Below are 22,173 nucleotides of genomic sequence, written 5' to 3' on the forward strand. Positions count from 1 at the left end.
CTGTCTCACCATAAAAGGGATTTACGCTGAAATCAAAAGCAGTTTGTCTCATTTATTTATTCTTTTCCTTTGACACTTAATAAGTCATATTTTTCTTTAATACTCACTTGCCTCTCTCTTCATAAACATCCATTAGCGAGGGACTTCTATAGCTGGAGGAAGGCAGAACTAAAATGGATAGCAATTATACATAAACACAGAAGCAGAAGGATTTCAAAATGCTTCCATAACGATGGAGATGGTCAAGAGAGAACAGTGATTATCACATAGATGTTGAATCTAGAAATGGATAGCAATAAAAGATGAAATGTTGACAGAACTATGACTGTTTCGTTCCTTTTCACGCAGTACCTGCACAAGGAGATGAAGGCCACCCTCCCGCTGTATTTGCTGGTGGCTGCACTTCATCCCGCTGTCCACAGCCTGCCCCAGGCCAGCCACTTTGATGGCAAGTCCAAGGAAACTCACCCTCAGGAGCAGCGTCCCTGTGGGGAAGATCCTGGTGGATCCTGCCGTCGGATAGTCCCCAGCAACACTGACTTTGCTTTCAGGTTTTACAGGCAAGCAAGTGCAGAGGACCCCGGCAAGAATATTTTCTTCTCTCCGGTCAGCATCTCTGTTGGCTTTGCCCTGCTGGCGCTGGGCTCCAGATCTAGCACCCAGGCACAGGTGCTGGAAGGGCTTGCCTTTAACCTCACCGAGATCCAGGAGGAGGAGATACACCGCGGCTTTCGTCATCTCCTTCTCGAGCTGAACCGCCCTGACAGCCAGATGCAGCTGAGTATGGGGAATGCCCTGTTCATGGATGAGAATGTCACACCGCTGAAAATGTTTTTGAAGGACAGCAAAAACATGTATAAGGCAAAAGTTATTTCTAGTAACTTTCAGAATTCCACTGAAGCTAAAAATGAGATCAATGACTATGTAAGGAACAAAACCCATGGGAAGATAAACCGAATAGTCAAAAACCTTGCTCCAGATACTTTAATGGTTCTTGTTAACTATATTTACTTCAAAGGTAAGTTACATTATATAGATGTTATCTACTACAATATCTTAATCTGGCCTGGACCAAAACAAAAATATTCCTAATTATGTCTGAATTTTTCTTGAAAGAAATGCCAGCAGATTATACTTTATGACGAGAACCATTGAAAGTTCTCATGCTCAGACATCTTCCATATTTCTAGGATATGTTTGATAGACCTAAAAGTTCATATATTTGCAATATCTAAACTTTGTGAAATTGCCAGACCACAACAGACATATATTTGTAAATTACCCTATCAAGGTTTTCCTACTTACTCCTTCAAAACTTATGCTGAAATAATTTTATATGCTGTATGAATTAGAAAAATATATTTCAAAAGTACAAATTATAAAAAAAATACCGAACACCTTAATCTCTTTAGATGCCCATTAAATGGTTGGATACCGATGGAGTTAGATTCTACAATGTTCTCCCAAGAAGCGCTTGGGAATGTACCTGTTTTGGTAATGATTATTTTACTCTCAAACGTTATATCTATTTGTAGCAGCACGCAGGATGTAAATGGAATTTATCACCCAGAAATGAAAGTTTGCAAATTGAAAAACGTTCAGCAGAGTGTTTTTTATTTCACACCCTCTATGAAATTTGGGTCTCTGCCTTTATCATATTAGAGTATATTTTTTTACCTGGTGGGTAAAAAGTAAACTCAAATTTAGAAAGTCATCAAAGTTGATTTTACATGCCATCGTTTATTATTTCTGTTTTTTTCATTATTATTATTTCTACTGAATAGTCAAAAAACTAGAGAATGGACTTTTACAACTTGTCAAACTGTGGAGTGTGTGTATTTGTTCAGTGAATGACCCAATTTATCACAAATAAAACATCAAAATATTCAGTTGGATAAATATTAAGAGAAATCCATTTGGAAGATCAAAGCCCTGTTCCTTTCATAGTAAGGGAGCTACAATCAGGACAAAAATTTTGGTTGTTCTTGCATGGGAGTTTTTCTTTAGTATACTACAACATATACACGATGAATAACATGAAAAAAACATGAAAGAAACTTAACAGAAGACCTATTATAAAACAGTTATCTGTTGGAGAACCAGCAATACTCTCAAACCAGAAAATAGCTGTCTTGTTCCTGATCAGCTTTTCTATCCTTCAAATCAGACTTGAGGTAATAGGATAAACCGACTCAATTTAATTCATCTGCCTTACAAAGACACAAGTCCATGTCATGTTTACTGTAGAATACTTGGTTGTTACTGGAAATATTGCAATGAAGATGACAGGGAACAAGATATTTAACAAATTTTGAATATCTTTGATTTCCAAGTATGAGTACAAATCCATAGATTTTTGTGTATATGTGTAAATCAGCCTCAAGTGTACTAACATATCCTCTTTTAAGCATTAAATTGCATTCTCTCTTTTGGTTTTAAGCTTACTGGGAAAATCCTTTCAATATTAAGGGGACACGTAAGGATCATTTCTATGTGAATGAGAAGACTTCAGTCGAAGTGGAGATGATGCATCGAGATGGGTTTTATAAAAGCTACTTTGACAGAAAGCTCTCTTGTGAGGTGGTGCAGATTCCTTATACAGGAGATGCGATGACATTATTTGTCCTGCCCAGCAGAGGAAAAATGAAACGATTGGAGGATGCTCTTGCAAAAGACACTGTGTCTAAATGGGAAAAATCACTTGAAAGACGGTAAATACAGAATTCTAATTTGATGCTTCCCATTGGGTTATATCTCAATATATGATCAGATAATAATAATATGACCATATTTTGAAGTCTTGCTCTTCTTATTGTTTTTGCTGTTGACTGGAGATTTAAGTGCTGAAATGGGTATGAAAGAATAAACCAAGTAATTTCATGCTATCTACTTCCAGCAAGAAGTGGAATCAATATTGTCTTGTGATGAGAGAGGAGACCTGTGTGCTTAGAAACTGAGTTTCTTTTCCCATGTAGTTTATAATTGATCTTAAGTGTCTCTAGCTTCCTATCTCAGGTACAATGTGTCATACATGGTAATACTGTGATGCAGCAACCAGATTCTTGAGCAGGAATAGAGTGTGAAATCCAAAACAAAACCATCTGGAGCTAGGAAGTGAACTCAAATGTATCCCAAAGGCGATGGCATGACATCTGCTTTCTGACCAATAGAGTGACTGTTGCAGTATTGTATAACAAAACTCAGCTTTTTCCCTCTTCCATCTGTTTGTTCCCCTCTCTTCCAGAATTGAAGATGTTTTGGGGGTGTTTTTTTGGGGTGATGGGGAGAAATGACAGAATAACAATCAGCCAGCTAGGAGATTTTAGTCCAAGATTCAGATCGATTGCAATACCTATCATCATTTTCTTCTGAATTTAACAGGAGGATAGAAGTACACATTCCAAAACTATCTATTTATGGCACCTATGACTTAAAGAAGATGTTCATGAACCTGGGTGTAACTGATGTATTTTCCGACCATGCTGATCTATCCGGAATCACGGGAGAGCCAGATATAAAGGTTTCAAAAGTAAGCTTATCAACAGAAATAATGACCTGTGGATTCCTCAGTGCCAATTGCCTTTCCTAGCCTCTGCTTGGAATTTTTTCTGCTTTTTGGAGCTGTTTCCTATTCACTGAGCTAGAACATTCAGCTAATAAAGCAGTAGCCTCAAATTCTCTGATCTGTCCAAAATCTAGGGCTAAGATGAAATGTAAAAGTATTTTTACTACTATCTTCTTTCTGCCCAGCTGAGATGTGACACAGGTTGGTAGGGGAATATCATTTGTCCTGGGAACTAAACATAGACCAGTTTCTCCATGTCAAGAGTTTCCATATCTGTGCTGGGAATGCTTCACATCAGGGTATTTAGTAGAGAAAGTGATCGTTTTTATATCATGCATATTCTATAATTCTAAAGTATTTTAAAAATTCTGCTGTTGTTAAAGACACTTACTTGTAAAATGGGCAAGACTGGGGAAAGAATCATTTCCTGGAAATAGGAGATGATGTTGAGATAAACATTTACCTTCTTACAGCTATTGTGAAAGTAGCACTTACCATATTTTAGCAATTTTGGGGCAGTAAAATAAAATGATTAAGAAGAAATAATCTACAATAATTTTTAAAATTATAGCATAGAGATTAAATTTGTGATGTATGTGCTATTAGGGATGCATGCAGAATGGTCCTGGATTCGAAATTCCTTTCCCTCTGAAATTGTCATTCTTTTGATTTTACTTGAATGTTCTATTTTCAATTAATGCCACAAGATGTGCAGTCAGTGGGGTCTGTTAGATACACTGACAGTGAGCAATGGATGGGAGAAGACTTGCTTATAGAGATCACATTGCTATCAAACCCAACATGGGCTCTAGTGGCTTTCTTCATGATCAATAGCCTAGCAATCAGCAACTTTTGTGAAAAGTGATAGTTGAACTAATTTAATGCTAATTTTAATTTCTCTCTCTAGTCTTACCTTACATGCAATAATACTTGTATTTTATTGCAGGCTGCTCACAAAGCCCTGTTGAATATCCACGAGAATGGCACAGAAGCTTCAGGAGGCACTTACACAGAACTAGTTCCTCATTCTGTTCCTCCTGTTGTTAAATTCGACCGTCCATTTTTGCTGTTGATTATTGATCAATATACTCATAGCATCCTCTTCATGGGAAAAATTGTAAACCCTACTGAAAAATGACCATTTTTGTTGAAAAAAAAAATGCGTTCTTCATGCAGTTATATTTCTATGTGATTAAAATTATTTCAAAGCAGTTACTAACAGTTTTCTAGTTCTGAAGAATTGAGGTAAGTATGCAATCATTCTTGAAAACTCTGTTTTTCTTCCCCCCTTCACTAGAAAGTAACCTTTGAGCTATGCCTATTAGTGAATTATAGATGGACTTAGAAATCAGGCTTTTAGTGGCCAATGCATGCTATCTTTGAAAAACAAGGTAAATATCCATCCTGAAAAAGGCATGTGAAAACATTTTAAGTAATAAATATTACAGCTAAAAGTACAAATGCAGTCCACTCAGAGATAGCTCCAGTGTCTCTTCCAGCTGGACATCAGTGAAGGAGAAAGTTCATGCTGTATTTCCATGAGAAGATGATTGTCCCTGCACTCTGAGGATGTTTGTGCCAATTTTGACTGTTCTGATCCAATCTCATGGATCCGGGGTGATCCAGGGTGGTACCAAAATCTAACCACAAGCATCTATGAGGACCTGGAGCAGCAAGTAAAGCAGATGTCTACTGACAGGAATACAGCAACTCCGAGTGTGGTGCCTGTCTCATTTCTTCTCTCTTCTGTCCTTTGGGTTCAACAGAATTACTCCTGACCCAGTTATTACACCAGTCAATTTCAGTAGTGTCACATTCCCTTCTAAGGCAGAGGAGGACGTTATAACTTGGACATGCTTATACCAGAGAGACGCTCTATACGAGTAGCATAGACTAGGCCAAAAAAAAAAAAAAAAAAAAAGAAAAGAAAGAAAGCTGACCCTTTTCAGTGTTGTATGTCATTCACTTTATTTCAAAACAGAATGTTGCATGACCAGGAACTTAACTTTTAGAATCAGGAATCTGAGTTTATAGGGTCAAGAAGGTTATAATAGAGTACTTAGTAACTGGGGACAAGCTACTCTGTAGAGCCTGACCTGTCCAAAGAAATTATTACCCTCTCACACAAATCTCTGAAGTTAGATCATTTGCCTTGGATACATGAAACATGCTCAGATCCTAAAATCCTAAAAATCACATAGATCAGGCTGATACTGTGAAGGAAGATCTGCTATTGCATTTTAATGTTAAAGAGCTTGGACCTGGAGTGCTAGTAATGATATTTTCCTGAGATGGAAGCCCAATCTGCCTTTCCCTGGAGAGAATGGTTTGTACATGTTTTTTGAAACCTAATGAATACTCTCCAAACTGCACTGTTGAGTGAAGTGGTGGCTGAAGCAATGCTGTTTTGTGACATTGACAGAGCTCCTAGGAAAAGAGGAGGCACCACAGTTCCCAGGAATCACTCTCTTTTCAGATAAGCTGTAAGTCCTTCCTTTAAAAGTCAAAACTTTTGCTGCCAGCATTAACAGCTGATGATGTCCACCCACTTTGTGTTGGCTTTTTTGAATCTCTTCTAGAGTTTCAAACTCTCCAAGAGCATCCTATGGAGAAACAGAGGCTAAATCAGAACTGAGGCATATTTTAATCATCCAGACACCCAAAAGATGATACTGCATTGCTTTACAATTATGATCATTGTCGCATCAAGAGGCATCCATCTTAACACTCCAATAGGAAGAAGAGACAGGGTGTGAATAGCTAGAGGGGTTAAACCAATGCTGAGCTCTATTATACTCAGAGAACTTATATCTGTGCAAGTAAATAAAGTGCTTCAAGGCTCATTCTCTAGGCCTGAGGTCAACTGGCTTGTCACAGCTCATATCCAAATTGCTTAACTCTCTGCCCCTGCAAAACGTCCAGGCAGTCTATTGAAAATAATCTCCTGGCCTATGCCAATCCCTAAAATACACACAGAGTCTATTTGGAAGTATTCAATGGAATGGGCAATGCCAGTGTCAGGAATCCTAGAGATGAGTGAATATGAATGATTGCAGAATGATGCCAGGCCTATATCCCCAGCACGAGTTAGTGCACTCTCACAGAGGGGGCTGGGATGATGGAGTGAAGAAGACTGCTCCTTTGCCATACGTCCCTAAGGCCTCCTGCTCCTGGTGATCTGCATTTAATGAACACCACTAAGCTCCAGCCTCCAGGTCATGTTGCCAGCCCCTGAGCTCCTTTCTCCCTTCCCCAGGAAATACACCTAGGAGGTTCAGGAAGAAAAATCTTAAAACTATTGCAATGCACAGGCTGTGAGACTCTCACATGCTTGTCATTGCTGTGCTGTGGTGGTTTCTCCTGATCATCCATGCGCATTTGCTGTCATAGTAAGTGTGACACATCATGTACATGTATATTTTTAAATGACTGCTCTCCATTGCAGATTTGTCGAGGTCTTCAGATAACACGGCAGTGGTCTGATGATGCAGATACCAAAAAACACTTCACTGCTGAGTACAAGTCATGTGTGAAAATGAAGAGTAGAATACGCAAGTTCAATTGTATTATTTGCTGTCATAAATGGACTAAGATGTAGTTTAAAGTGCGTAGTTTAATATATCGTGGAATCATAGCCACTGCACTTCCCTATACTTAAAAAAATCTTAAAATCAAGGGTTTTGGGACAAATCAGAAAGTCTGCCTTTGTTTCGGGGACTGTGTTCCAGCTTTTTGACAATTGCGCAAGCTGTTTGCTTGGGTGGAACTGACAGAAAACGGTGTTGGGAGAGTTAGCGGACTTGTGAGATGGACCCCCTGTCTAGAAAGGCTCAACAGTCAAAGCTGATGTCATGCAGCTCTCCCTTCCTTCCAGTACTGGTGCAGAGGCATGCCGAGACAGGGGGGATTAGGTACATAGCTCTCATCCCTCAAATCTGACAGTAATGACAAACAGTACAGACTGCCCCCATGCCACTGCCACTGGGGCTGAATCAGAGAGATATAATCAGATCCCTGATTGCTTCATTCTCACAGACAGCACCAGACTGAGGGACTATTTTGAAAAACTTCAGCATGCTCAGGCAGAGCTTCAATCTCAATGTTTTCACTCAACTGAGAACTTGAGAGAAGATATATCAGTAAAGGCTGAGACGAGCTCTTGAGATGAGATACATCTTGAATTTTAAACTTCTGGCATATTGAATCCAATGAAATACACATCAGATCTTAAATTTCTGTATGTTCTTAGAAACACATTTTCTTTCAGTTCTAGGATATTAGGTATAGACAAACCATAACACCAATGTTAAAATTTTTGTTTTTCTGTAAACAAGTGAAACTGATTATCTGAAGTGAAACATCCCTTACGAGAAATAGAATCACACTCTCATCATGAAAGAACTTTATTTCCTTCTAAGATATAACTCAGGAAAAATAAAACAGCATTGTTTGATGCCATTTAAATGGTTTTCATCTAGAGAACTATGAGGTTGTATGAAATCAGTTCAGAGATTCCAACTGCAAGTGTGAAAAAGGCTGAAAGAATGACAGAAAAGGAACCCATTATGAAAATATATTCAAAGTACCATCCTTCCCTAGAAAGAGTTTTATTACACAAGAGTTCATCAGGTTTACACTAATATTTCTTTGTCCACAAAATATCCGATTACTCTCTCTTAGTGTTATCAAAAATAAACAAAAAAACACTTTTCTTGTTGCACACGCCCATGTGGATGACTTCTGTCGATGGCAGGGCATGGACTACAGAGCCAAGTGGTAAAAACCATGCTAATAGGCAGCTGATTTGCACTGTGGTGCTGACACCTCTCCAGGGAGCTGCCACAGTATTCAGCACCTGCCTGATGCAAGGAAAGAGAAGTAGCCAGAGGCTAATCTGGCCAAAGACATTTCCTCTTGAAAAACTCCTGTGGAGAAGGGCATGTATTTACTTAAGCCTGATTATACCACTGTTAACTTGCAATGGTCCTGCCAGGTTTTTCTGGCAGGAGTCTTGGACAATAGCTGAAGGCAGGCAGGACTGGATAGTTTTAGTTGTCCTCATCATCTTTCTGCTGAGAGCAGCAAGCTGCTCTCCTCCTTACAGGTATGGCAGTAGCCAAGCGCTGGCAGCTGGAGCCCAGTTGCAGCAATGGCATAATATGTTAAAACTGGAGCTTTGAGCTTATTTACTTCAGCACTTAGGATCCAAATTAAAACTGAGATACCGGCCTTTTTCCTGTAATAGAAAAAGAGAGCCATGAGCCTGGAGGCCTAATTACTATTGTCAGTTCCAACCAACTTTCTCCTTAACCTGCAGCTTTTATCGCTCTCTTAGTTATGCTGGTTTGGAAATGGGGCTAGCAGCACCTTATTTATTCTATGCAAAAAAGACTGAGGAACCTGGACAGACTGGACAACTGGGCGGTGAAAAACCTCATGCAACTCAACAAGGCCAAGTGCAAGGTCCTGCACCTGGGGAGGAATAACCCCAAACACCAGTACAGGCTGGGGACCGACCTTGTGGAGAGCAGCTCTGCGGAGAAAGACCTGGGCGTCATGGTGGACGAGAAGTTGACCATGAGGCAGCAGTGTGCCCTCGTGGCCAAGAAGGCCAATGGAATCCTGGGCTGCATTAAGAAGAGCATCTCTAGCAGGTCGAGGGAGGTGATCCTGCCCCTCTACTCAGCCCTGGTGAGGCCGCATCTGGAGTACTGTGTCCAGTTCTGGGCTCCACAGTACAAGAGGGATGTGGAGCTGCTGGAGAGAGTCCAGCGCAGGGCTACAAGGATGATCAGGGGCCTGGAACATCTGCCCTACGAGGAGAGGCTGAGGGAGCTGGGCCTGTTCAGCCTGGAGAAGAGAAGGCTGAGAGGGGATCTAATCAGTGTATATAAATACCTCAAGGGAGGGAGTGTAGAGGACGGTCATGGTCTCTTTTCAGTGGTGGCCACTGATAGGACTAGAGGAAATGGCCGGAAACTGAAACATCAAAAATTCCATAGGAACTTAAGGAAAAATTTCTTAACAGTGAGGGTGACAGAGCACTGGAACAGGCTGCCCAGAGAGGTTGTTGAGTCTCCTTCTCTGGAGATCTTCAAAACCCGCTTGGATGCAGTCCTGTGCCACGTGCTCTAGGTGTCCCTGCGTATGCAGGGGGGTTGGACTAGATGATCTCTAGAGGTCCCTTCCAACCCTAAGCATTCTATGATTCTATGATTTGAAAGACATGTGGAGAGAACCAGACAAAAAGATGGACAGGACCTGATTGTTGCCCCAGTCATGGCAATTTTTCTGTGGTCCCAATCTCCTGATTTTAATGGATTTGCTTCTGTCAACAGGTATATTTATCTGAACTTTTGCAGATGGACGTTGAGAGGATACATCTTTGTAATGCAAGTGAAATGGCTGCGTGAGGATTTATTGTGCTAAGTATACACTCTCTTGCTCAATCCTTATAATCTTGCTGACGTTTTACTTCCACAGCAAATAATTCTTTGCCCTGGCAAATCCAGGAATATGACTGGCAAAACTGGCTATGATTTCCACAGAGCTAAGGCTTACTGGCAAACAGGAGGGAAAGAGAGATTTAATTCCATAAATGGGTTAATAAACAAAAGGTCCATATATGTCATTATCAGGTTAGTGGGGAAAACACTTGTGTCAATGTTTTCCCAGATGGCAAGAGATCCTCTGACTCCTGGCACAATGGATACAAGAGGAAATGCATACAAGAAGTAAAGGACTTAATGTTCATCAGGATCTCACAGACACTGCCATGTAACAGGCACACGGGTTTCATCCTTGTGTGGCAATTCACTCTCCTCTTGCACTGTATTGATCAGGAGAGAGCTGGGGGGAGAAGAGAGCAATTGATGCAGAACCTGCACCGTTCCCCACAATATCTCCCTAAACATAGTAGCATCCTTCAGATGGTTAGCCAAGGATTAAAGATGGATTGAAAGATTTATGCTAAGTAGGCAGGCCTAAACTTGAGAAAAATAGCTCGTCTTTTCTAAAGTTGAGCAATAGCATACTAACTCCTGGTAAACCTTGATGATTACACATAATGCTGTGATAAACTTTCCATGTACTTACATACATCACGGATAAAGAGTTACTGGGGAAATTTTTTTTTATCATTTCTGGCTAGTAAGAGATAGTAATTAAGTAACAATACCTAAGGCAGATAGGTTGATATGTGTAGATAAATTGTAGTTTTACCTAGATTGAAATCATGTACATGCAGGGGAAATAATTAGTCATTGCTAATTAGGATGAGTGCCATGCAACTCATCCTTTAATAACCTTAGAAATAGCTAAACAGTTCCTGTTTCTCTCAAATGGGAGAGTCCCAGGCATGATTCATATGTAATATCTGCATGATATATACCACATGGAATTATTGAAGAGGTTTGCAAGAGTCCCTTCTTATCCCTCAGAAACATTTTGTCATGATGAAGATTGTACATTTTATTCTTCTACTTGTTTTCTGTGGGATGATTTCTTGATCCATGCTGATATTTTACTCTTTTTCTATTATTATATTAATTTCTAAACTAAACTCATTAAAGGCTTTTTGTAAATTTAGCCAGTGCCTCTTAATCTAATAATTAACCTTTTCTAATAATCAAATGAGACCTTCAAAAATACAAGTTAGGGTATTTCTGCATTATATGTTTCAGGGCAACATAGAAAAGAGTGAGCTACTCCTGAACAAACTTGTTACAGCGTTGGCTACAATTAGGCAGCATCTCTGCTGCAGAATGTCTCATACAGAAACACATACAGAAATACATCATCTTTTTTATACACAGAGATGTCCTACCTCTTCTTGTATTTGTTTATTAAAGCATTAATAACAGTTATGTCACATCACCTTGCAAAGCTTTTTTTTTTTTTTTTTTCTTTTCTCTCCTCTCTCTCTCTCTGTCTCCTTTTGGCCACAATTTAGTTCAAACCCCAAGGCAGCAACCTCTGTGCTTATGCTGTTTTCTCAGAAGCCCTGGTGCTGGCAGCATTTGGCCTCTTTAAAGGAAAAACAGGCTTATAATGTTTGGTGTCCAGGAAATACAGCTTACTCAGTGTTTGATTTGCAAATAAGTCTTATTTGCTCTCTTTAATATTTACCAGTGGACATTGACTTAATCCTACCCAGCAAAATGAACAATAGAGAAGAAGTGCTGTAGAAGAGAGGGTGCAGCAGACTTTTTTCAAATGCACTGTAAGTACCACATTATACATTCTTAACAGATTTTGAATTCATGTTGTCTGGGGTCTCTGCTGTCTATTATACAATACTTCATTCTAAGTTTATTTTGTAGCAGCAATTAGAAATACTCTTAGCTTTCTGGAAGCATGTTCTAAGTGTCAGGAGGATTCAGGCAGTGGTCAAACTCCTATGTATAATGGTAGGATGACTGGGAAGATTGCATTTGTAGCAAATACTTTACTGTCATCAGCGCTTATGTGAAACACAACTTGAAGCTGCTTCTGAGGAGCAAATTCAACTGTAATCACAAGTGTCCCTTACAAATCAGAGGTCTGACAGTGTCAGGCTCTTGAATGCTCAGAGAAATATGTTAGCACATAATTAAATAGGTGCAGGAGGCTGCATCCTCTTAATTACTGCTGAGAAATAATAAATATAGAAATTTTCACTTCAAAATATTTTGTCATTGCATCATTGCATTTCTTGTAATTTCCAGCCAGAGTCTAGGGTTCTGAGCTTTGCTGGACATTAGAGAAATCTTGCTGAAAATTTTGATAAAGTATCTGATGTACAAGATCTCTTGTCTATATCTGAGGTTGGAGAGGAGCATTAGAGTGAAGTCACGTCTTGTTAAGGCTGCAGTTCCTCAATGACTTGTTTCTGCATTACATACAAAACACAGCGAGTAGCACATTCTGGAGATGACTGATATTGCCTGCATATTATTGGTAAACTCCATTCTGTCAGCAATATCTATACCAAACCTTCTTATTTAGACTATATTTTTCTATGTGTTAACCACCAAGATCTAATTTTTATATTTTGTTTGTTGAACACTTCAGTAGAATGGATTCACCTACTTCCAAGAAGCTTGTTACCTAAACAATGAGCAAAGAAAAATAGTACCAGCTTTTGGTGACTTTTTCTTTGTAAGCGCTATCATATCCATATTCTCAAGGAGAGCACCAGAATTTGGCAGAGAAGGAGCCTTTGTATCAAAGATCTCTGCCAAAGTCTGTCAAAAACAGGACAATTAACAAGCCTCTGATAAAAGCCAGGTAGCACATATATTCGTATTGTAATAGGTTAGAAATAAAATCCCTGGAGATTTCATTACCTGAGTATTATCTCTGCCATGGCATCTCCACTGGAGGAATGACTGTGGCCCAGCTCAGAACTACTACAAGGACACCAGATGTTACTTATTTATTCCTGGCTACTCCAGATTGGTATGGGACACCTGCTAGACATGACAGTAGAGTCCTTGAACCTTCAGTGCTCCCAATGGTGCTACTGGCACCTAGGCAGCCAGGAGGAGAATCTCATCCTCCTCAAAAACAGATCTGGACAAAGAAGGAAAGAGTACTCATCATCTCAAAATGAATTGCTTCCATTTAGAACGCCATTTTCTTTCCAGAATCTATGGTTTCATCTCAGTTTTTAGGTAAGCTAAGCACTTATACTCAGCAGTGCCACTCCTCAAATCTTCAGCATCTCATTCAGGCAGCCAGAAAAGGGGAAAACCAGATGAAAATCTCATCAGAGATCTACATACTTGGAGTACTAAAAAAACAGGGATAAGAAATTAATGCCAAGACAAGAACTATTTCACACATGATAACCTTACCAAAGCTCCAGAGGACAAATTCTTCCCTGATGATGCTACATTAATATCTTTCTTCTTTTGCTAAATGCCCAGCTGGCTGGAAACTGATGCAACTGAATAGAAATGGACTAGGCAGGAGTCCAAGTAGAAGAGTATTTCTAAATATAACAGTAATCCTAACCATTAATGTCTGTTTTTTTATGCAGGAAGGATAAAATGCACTAGCTCTAAAACTGATTCTATTTTTTTTTTCTGAACAGAACTGATAAATAAAAAAAATGAAGTCTACCTTGTATTTGTGTTTGCTGCTTCTTGGGCTCCATGTCCAGGGTCTCCCTGAGCCTGGCCACAGTGATGAACAAGAGGAACAAAAAGCAGTTCATTCTCCAGGAGACCATTCCCAGAGTGAAGGGGAAAACCTGCCTCATCTCAAGATAGCCCCAGGCAATGCTGAATTTGCATTTAGATTTTACAAGCAGGTTGCAGCAGAGGGAGGTGACAAGAACATTTTCTTCTCTCCTCTGAGCATCTCAGCTGCCTTTGCAATGCTCTCCCTGGGGGCCAGAGCAGCCACATGCCATGAGCTGCACAAAGGCCTCACCTTCAACATGACGGAGATGGAGGAACAAGAGGTCCACGAAGGCTTCCGGCATCTCCTGCAGCTGCTGAACGACCCTCACAGAGAAGTCCAACTGAGCATGGGCAATGCCCTGTTCGTAGATGACCAGCTGAAACTGCTCCAAAAGTTTCTGGATGATGTCACAAATTTTTATGATTCTGAAGCTGTTTCTAGTAACTTCCAGGATATTTCAGAGGCTAAAAAGAAAATCAATGATTACATAGAAAGGAAAACTCATGGGAAATTTGTTGACTTCCTCAAGAGTCTCGATTCAGACACAGTAATGATTCTTGTTAATTACATTTTCTTTAAAGGTGAGTGTGGGTAGAGGTATGCACATAAGCTCCCTAATTCTAATTCCAATCTGAAACATAATTTATTCAAAGTCAAAATGTGCCATCACCTATTTGAAAGCAAATCTTTCTCCTTTTAAAGGATGAAATCTAGATGTGAAGCATCATTTTTTACATGCGCTAAAAAAAAATCTCCACTTACAGATTTACTAGCCAATACCATATTCATTTTAAATCAGATTCAGAGATGATACTGTTCAGGACAGTGAATAGATGAGCTTGACAACTTAGTCATGTGCAGGACATGGTCAAAGTGACATACCAATGAGGACACCCTTATGGAAGAAATAGGCCTGGAGCCTGTGTTGTGGAAGTCAGAGGAAGTTTCACAACTGACTTAGAACGAAGCTCAACTCTCCCACAGCAATTCTCAACATATATTTTATTTATGTGATTATTGCTATAACTATTAAAACAATATAAAGCTTCTGGCCACAGCCACAGGACAAGAATCCTATAATCTGCTCAGATATATTATTTTGAGCATCAGCTAATCTGGTATGCCTAATTAGCCCTCCTTTCAGATTTTTAACTCTATATTCACTCTTTTGTCACCAGGCTACTGGGAACAACCTTTCAGCAGTTTGCTCACCAAGGATGCTGACTTCTTCATAGATGCCAAGAAGTCTGTAAAGGTTAAAATGATGCATCGAAGCAAAGTCTATAATGTGTATAAGGATGAGAAGTTGTCTTGCTGGGTTGTAGAAATCCCATATAAAGGAGACGTTTCTGCACTGTTTGTTCTGCCTGATGAAGGAGCAATGAAGCAGGTGGAAGATGTTCTACTGAAAGAAACTGTGTCTAACTGGGCAAAATCACTTAAGAGCAGGTAAATCTTTAACTGATCCTTTACTCAGGTATGTTAAAGCATAGAATGGAGAATAAATACTCATCCAGACAGGATCTCACACTGAGTTGCTAAGCCCAGCTCTGAGGAGCCACACATTGTACAGTCCACTTATACCTCCTGATACCTCCTCTGGTCTATGGGAGGAACTCTCTGCTCAGCTCCCCCAGCCACAGGAGTGCTACCAAATGTGGAGAAGGTATGTGGCTCTTGGGAGCCAACCTAGAGCAGGAAAAAGCCACTTTAAAAGGAAATGTCATTTTCTTTTTTCCATTCTGGATGACACTCTCCACCTAGCCACTTTCCAAAATCAGCACTGTGCCCCTACACAACTGATCAAACTGTGGCTGGTACCTCACTTTCTGCTTCTATAACATGGGACTTGCCACTCTCTTAAAAAGCCAAGCCTCAACAGGTCAGCACCACAGATACTTGGAATGAGTGTATATACACCTGCTAGAGTTCTTGGCATCAAGGGCTTTTTCAATAATAAACCCACATTTTTAACTTGTTTCTGAAAAGAAAAATCCATCTGTATCTTCCGAAATTCTCCATCTCCGGCTGCTATGATGTCAAGAAGCTGTTCAAGAAGATGGGTGTGACAGAAGTATTTGGTGATCAAGCTAATCTCTCTGGAATGACAGAAAACACTAGCCTAAAGGTTTCAAAAGTAAGTATGCAAACAAACATAAAGATTATGAAACATGTCTGCCCCTATTACATACAGATTTTTATCTTTGCAATAGCCCAATCCCACTTGAGGAGTATATATGACTCTGATAACAATAAGGGAAGGAGAAGGTTAGGGATTAGATGGCTATTGTTTCAAGAATTCAACATTCAGTTGTTTATTGTACAACAATGCTACAAAGTCAGCTGAAAGTTATGGACCTATTTTCTCCTCCTGCAAGTAAAGTATAGGAGATACTTTCACATAAAGGAAATGCAAAGTAACATGATAAGAGTCATAGTTATGGCATAAAATTAGGAATAATTATTCAGTGTATATGCATTTCATTCTTGCATTATCCAAATACCTTGGAATCTCCATGAACAAACTTGCGAGTAGGAAAATACTTATTTTGCAAAACAAACAAACAAAAAACACGCATAGAAAAATTAAGTGATTTGCCTAGCGTTCCAGGGAAGGTATGTCTTGGGCCATGAGAGTGATTATTCTCCTCTATTCTGCATCTGTGAGATCACCACTGGTGTATTGCATCCAGCTGTGAGTTTCCTCACACAAGAGAGATGTGGACATATGGGAGCAGAGTAAGCCCAGCAGAAGGTCACAGAACAAGCAGGGTGCTGGACTTGTTCAGTCTGGACAAGTGATGAGGGGACCTTAGTTAACTGACAGCATTAACAGGAGGGTGCAAAAAATGATGGAGGCAGGCTCTTTTTGCAGGTATACAGGGACAGGGCAAGAGGCAATAAACACAGTTTAGATTAGGGGAAATTCTAAATAAAAGTTATGAAAAAAATCTCTCAAAATGTGTTTGAACAGCCTAGCATTTGATCATCCTCATATTACAAATGTTCAAAACATGACTAGATGAGACCCTGAGTAACCTGATATAGGTCTTGTGTTGGATCGTTGGTTGCACTGGATGATCTCTAGAGGTCCCTCCCATATATTTCACAGAATCCTTAAGGTTGGAAGGGACCTCTAGAGATCATCTAGTCCAACCCCCCTGCACACGCAGGGTCACCTAGAGCACGTGGCACAGGACTGCGTCCAAGGGGGTTTTGAAGATCTCCAGAGAAGGAGACTCCACAACCTCTCTGGGCAGCCTCTTAATATTTATTCATTTAGTGATTCCTAACACAGTATAGTACCTTACTGCATGTGCTAAAATTTGAATTAGGGAAATAGGATGACTGAATAATAGGAAATCCAAGACGCATTTTGAATAATGAAGGAAGAGCACCAACGGCTGGCCAAAGACTGAAATAAAGTCATACGTGATTTCAGAAGTAAAAATTTGCTGTACCCAACACTGCAAAACCCAGCTAAGCCATATCAATGTGCCAGCTGCTATCCAGAAAGACACCTGCTACAGCTTGTCACTATGTGTGTCTTTACAGAAAGAAAATTCGGCACACACAGATTTACTTAAAGCAGAGATATTCTTTACTTTTTTTTTTTCCAATATTAAAGTACAAAACCTTACTCTCAGAAACAGCTAGAGGTGTCCTCCATTCTGCTCAGTTTCTGCAAGCAGCAGAGTTTGCCTCTGCTGAATTAGTGAAGAAAACTCACTAAGCTTAGAGCAAGCTTTGCTCTTCTTCAAAGGCTAGGTGTGGAGTATCTGCTCCATACCCACTCATAAATTCATTCTGCACTTCCTTTTACAAATTACCTTCTTATGGGACCAAAATAGGCAAGTTCGTCAGCTGCAATTACTTTTCATTCTTCTGTATCTACATTTTAATCACTGCTTCCCTTGCAGGCAATGCACAAGGCAACGGTGGACGTTAACGAGAATGGCACAGAGGCTGCTGCAGTGACTGTGGTAGAAATCACACCGATGTCGCTTCCGATTCCTCCCCCTCCTGTCATCAAATTCAACAGGCCCTTCATGATGATAATTTTTGACAAAACTGTCCATAGCATATTATTTCTGGGGAAAGTTATGAACCCAGCTGCTAGTGAAGATTAGGCCAGGGCACTTGCACTCAATACAGAAATTCTAGAGAGTTTATGCATATCCCAGGAACTTTTTTTTGCAAAACGTTTTGGAATCGATCTTCAATTAAGAAATAAACATTCTATATAGTTATTCTTCATTTAAAACCAGTCAGGGCTATGTTTATAAAATTTTCCAGGCCACAAAGGCAGCTGTGGGGGTCTTCAACACACATTCACCTACCTCATTTGCTGGTCACTGGTTCCACAGCCATTGAATGAAGATAAATGGCTGAAAATCTCCTTCCACCTCCTATGTTCTGTTGAGTCCTCAGCTCAGAGACTGGGACTCCAGAAATCACCCCCTTCTGATGATAAAGCAGTATTTTCCTCTCTCTCATTCTCCTGAATCCCAGAACATCTTTCTTTGCTCTGAAATCCTTCCAGTGCTCAGTGGCTGAGGATGAAAAATAGACACACAAGCCAGTGAAGCCTTACTTCTCCTAGAGAAGGAATGTTACTACATTCAGAATAATCCTTTTCTGTACAGCCTGATCACTGCCTCCTACCAGCTTGGACCCTTTGCTCCTATCTGCATTACTCATTATAAGTTCCAGAGTAGGGTGCTTGATCTTTCTGACTGGACAAGAATTTAGATTCCAAGACAGTAAAAATTGCACTTCACTGCACAAACGGTCTCATGTCCATGTCATAGCACCCATGCTCCCTGCGAGAGCCAGATTTGCTAGGTATGTACCAGACAAGTGTCTACAAGCACACAGTTGATGCCATTTTTGCTCCAGGCTTTCTCTCATTAGGAAAAAAAAAGTTCCGCAAGACTAATTTGTACAGCCTGCTCCTTGCAGCTATCTTTTCCTAGGAAAATACAGGCAGTGGGTGTCAGGTAACAGGAATTGCTTATAGAATAGCATTGAGTTCACTGATGTTAGTAATGCTTAACTGAACATTTTCATAGCACTGGTTATTAATGAATTGTCATGAGTTGCCAATATTAACTTATCCCATTATCACAGAATCAATAAGTGATGGGTCACAAACCGCTTTACCAATGCAGACCAATCTAAGCAAAAATACCCCCTTCAAAAGGTTTGCAGAACAAACTACCCCCACCAAGTGAGGACAGATAGAATTCAGTTTTAGCTGACAGGGTTTCCAGGTTCTAGCCCTTGCTAGAGGGTACGGTTCAGGTGGTTGCTCAGCTTCTGGCAAGGCTGGGATGGTACGAGCATAAATACTCCTTGTTTGGCATTATTTCAGATTTCCTAAAACTTACCAAAAGGGAACAATTCTATCCAGCTCTGGAATAAAAAATTGTAATAGTGCAAAATTTCAAGCTTCAAAAATAATAAAAAAATAAAAATAAAGGAACTGGCTATCATTTCAGCCTTTTTTTCCCCTCTGAAATCCAGTCAAAGCTTTCTACATGTGAAAAAATAAAAGTGATTTGGAGCTCACACTTTTGCGAATCAATGTTTTAACAGGATTCTGCAACACACGCAAGTTTGCTTATGAAATGAAGGTTCTACTACTTCTGAGGTAAGAATAAAAGTTCCACAACTCCACAACCTTTAAGAAACTGAAAGAGAGAAAGTTTTAATTTAAGTCCAGATTTCCAAATAAACACTTCTGGAGCATGGTCTCACCTGTTATCGAATCTCTTAGGACATGCAAGCTATATGCAGTCTTTTTTTCACCTGTCACTCATTCTATAACATTTATAATCTCTTCATCCCACCCTAAAAAAAATAAATAGGATAATAAAAAATACATGCACATCAAAAATATGTTTGAATGGAAAGTCCTTAATGAATTCAAAATGTACAGTGAGGTGGCTGAGAGATACTGTACAGTATGAAGTCCCTTCACCTTCTTCATATTAAAGGAAAAAATGAGTTGACTTATGCACAGTCGTACTCAATTCTTTTCTGCACCTTACCTTTCAAGGAAGTCATTTAGCCTAAACTCTGGCACACATTGTTCCAATTTTGATATTACGTGGTGCCATCCTTTAGCACACTGAAAAATAAATAAAATTCAAGTTTCTGTTCTCCAATAGGCGCATAAAAACATAAAACTTACAGACTTCAATGCTCATCTAAACCAGAGAAATCCTCTCACAGCTGGGGCAATTATCTCATGGAGTGAGCCACAGCAGGAAGCAGAGCCTGCACTGGTGGATATATTTTGACATAGGTGGAAAAATCAAGACTATTTGAGAGAAGTCTGAGCAGACAAAGACTACTGGCTGGGGAACAGAGTCCACAGACCTCTACTAGTTCAATTCCCCAACACCATCGCCACTACCTGTCTCATTTGCAGCCTAGATTCCTAGTTTTTAAGTGAGAAAAATTCTCCACTATTTTACATATATTGCATTGGTTAACTGAAAAAAGATTTTACTAATACACTAACACTAAAAGGGTTACTAATATTAGGACCTACAGGTTGCAGGGAGATGAGACCCTCAATGTACCAAGTGGCATAAACAGGAGAAAACACAGCTGGATTAGAGAAAAAAAAAAAAAAAAAAAAAAGTGTGTCACAAGGAAGACTGAGAATTTTTGATACATTTCTTATATTCATGACCATTAGTGATTTTATTTTAAAGGAAGTTTTCAAAAGGAAAGCTTACAGCAATTCCATTGTTAGTGGTAGTATCTGTTGCCACGAACATAATGCAAAAAAATGGACCTTCCTTGTAGCAGGATTAAGTAAAAAAGCAGTGCCCCTGCTGAAAGCTTATAGCTTATAACCATTTGGGGCTAGCTTTTGACAGATGTCTTTCTGCACCTTTATAAACCACCTCTCTCTCCTTCTCTACAATTTTTGGTGTCAAGTCCATCAAGAAAATGGGCATTATGGATACGCTCAGTAACAGCACTGGTCCCCCTGGAATCAAGGGGGAGTGTGACCTGACAGCCCTTGGGGTGAGCTGTAAACTGGATTTGAGATCATCTGAGCAGTGAGTGTGCGTTGTCCCTGCAAACACTCTGCCCTGTCATCTGTGAAATGAAGGTTACAACCATCAATGGGGAATGATGTGGCTGCAAATGGGTATTTGAAAAATAAAGTACCTCACATCAAAGTTACAGGGAACTCGATTTCTTTGGAATGCACCTATTGAAAAAATTACCATAAGCAGAAGTGAAAACACTACAAAATGCACATAATTCTGCTTCTGGCCAAAATAAAAATGCATATCCTAGAAACATAGCACAATGGCACAATAGTCTTTTTCTATTTTAGATATTTCAAGGTCCCCTTTTCCATGGCATTAGAGCACATCCCTGTTTACTGGGCATTGCCTTACAAGTTAGGGAATCCATTTTCTGTGTGGGACCAGCGGGGCAGGTGGGTAAATGATTTCCATGAGGTTAGGAGGTCAGTGTATTCTCATTTTTTCTTGGAGAGAAAATATATTGGGGAGAACCACATTATGGGGACCCTGCTCAGGGTAAGCAGTGGGGACTCAATTGCTATGAGGAGAAAAAAAAAAATCAGAAACTTATTACAAATGGGTGCATGGAAGTGCCTCCATCACACATACCCCTAGGGAAACAAGACATGCCCATAAAGCAAGAATATTGAACACATCTCAAAACAAAGTACTTCAAAACCCAACATCTCCATGGTCCCAGAATTTTCCATTTGCTCCTAGGGCCCAAATCATGGATTTTGGTTCCTATAAATAACCTGACCAGCTTCTGCTGGTCTTATAAAGTCAGGGCTGAGTCCACAGTCTCCACTGATGCTGGATTAACCTAACCAATTGCCCTAATCAACAGCCACGTTTCCAGCAAAGAGGCTCATGCTCATGTCCCATATGCCAGGTGGCACAGCCAGGTGTCACTGTACCACAATCAAAGCATTTTTTCCTCTGCAAATAGAAGATGGGGTAGTTGTTTCCCCTGCAAGCACTGCCTTGCTGCAAGGGAGATCTGTGCTTATAAGGAAGCTGTGACATGATGTATGACATTACACCTTGCTCTGTCCGCAGCTCTGCCCATAGGTGCAGAATAACCACAGTGACAACTTGGCCAAGTCAGCCTAGAGCACTAGCTCAGCTCTCAGAGCATCTTAGTGCAAAGCTGCACAAATCTGACAACGCTGCCTCCAGAGACAGTGCGAGACCAGCCTGGGACCCTGCTGCACAGCTTCAACCGTAAGCACCATAGATATCCATGCAGCAGCCGCCAGCTCTCCAGGCTGGTCAGGCATGTCCAGCCTCCACCATGCCTGGATGCTGCCTGCACACATGTTGGAAGGGATTTGGAAAAAGAACAATCCTTCCATAATGACTTTAAATAGGGGGAAAATGTTAATA

The 22,173-nt window shown here is 40.1% G+C and overlaps 2 protein-coding genes across 2 annotated transcripts; both read left to right on the top strand.

The window, feature by feature from the left end:
* The first annotated feature begins 354 nt into the window (after nucleotides 1-354).
* On the top strand, nucleotides 355-4,719 carry LOC104580908 (alpha-1-antitrypsin). The gene is made up of 4 exons (XM_010228461.2): nucleotides 355-1,018; nucleotides 2,441-2,711; nucleotides 3,382-3,529; nucleotides 4,512-4,719. The coding sequence occupies exons 1-4, from the start codon at nucleotides 364-366 to the stop codon at nucleotides 4,701-4,703; spliced, it is 1,266 nt and encodes a 421-aa protein (XP_010226763.2). The 5' UTR covers nucleotides 355-363; the 3' UTR covers nucleotides 4,704-4,719.
* An 8,938-nt stretch (nucleotides 4,720-13,657) lies between these two features.
* Nucleotides 13,658-17,895, top strand: LOC104580907 (alpha-1-antitrypsin). The gene is made up of 4 exons (XM_010228460.2): nucleotides 13,658-14,313; nucleotides 14,911-15,181; nucleotides 15,722-15,869; nucleotides 17,653-17,895. Exons 1-4 carry the CDS (start codon nucleotides 13,659-13,661, stop codon nucleotides 17,860-17,862), a joined length of 1,284 nt encoding a protein of 427 aa, XP_010226762.2. The 5' UTR covers nucleotide 13,658; the 3' UTR covers nucleotides 17,863-17,895.
* Nucleotides 17,896-22,173: the final 4,278 nt, after the last annotated feature.

This window comes from Tinamus guttatus, unplaced genomic scaffold, assembly GCF_059628265.1.
Source record: "Tinamus guttatus ecotype Peru unplaced genomic scaffold, ASM5962826v1 Tinamus_guttatus_pri_ptg000048l, whole genome shotgun sequence".
Classification (NCBI taxonomy): domain Eukaryota; kingdom Metazoa; phylum Chordata; class Aves; order Tinamiformes; family Tinamidae; genus Tinamus; species Tinamus guttatus.

Excerpts from the sequence above, each read along its gene's own strand:
- LOC104580907 (XM_010228460.2), top strand. The coding sequence starts at position 13,659 with ATGAAGTCTACCTTGTATTTGTGTTTGCTGCTTCTTGGGCTCCATGTC. Across the intron at positions 14,314-14,910 it reads TAATTACATTTTCTTTAAAG|GCTACTGGGAACAACCTTTC; the intron begins GTGAGTGTGGGT and ends TTTTGTCACCAG. Across the intron at positions 15,182-15,721 it reads GCAAAATCACTTAAGAGCAG|AAAAATCCATCTGTATCTTC; the intron begins GTAAATCTTTAA and ends GTTTCTGAAAAG.
- LOC104580908 (XM_010228461.2), top strand. The coding sequence starts at position 364 with ATGAAGGCCACCCTCCCGCTGTATTTGCTGGTGGCTGCACTTCATCCC. Across the intron at positions 1,019-2,440 it reads TAACTATATTTACTTCAAAG|CTTACTGGGAAAATCCTTTC; the intron begins GTAAGTTACATT and ends TTTGGTTTTAAG. Across the intron at positions 2,712-3,381 it reads GAAAAATCACTTGAAAGACG|GAGGATAGAAGTACACATTC; the intron begins GTAAATACAGAA and ends TGAATTTAACAG.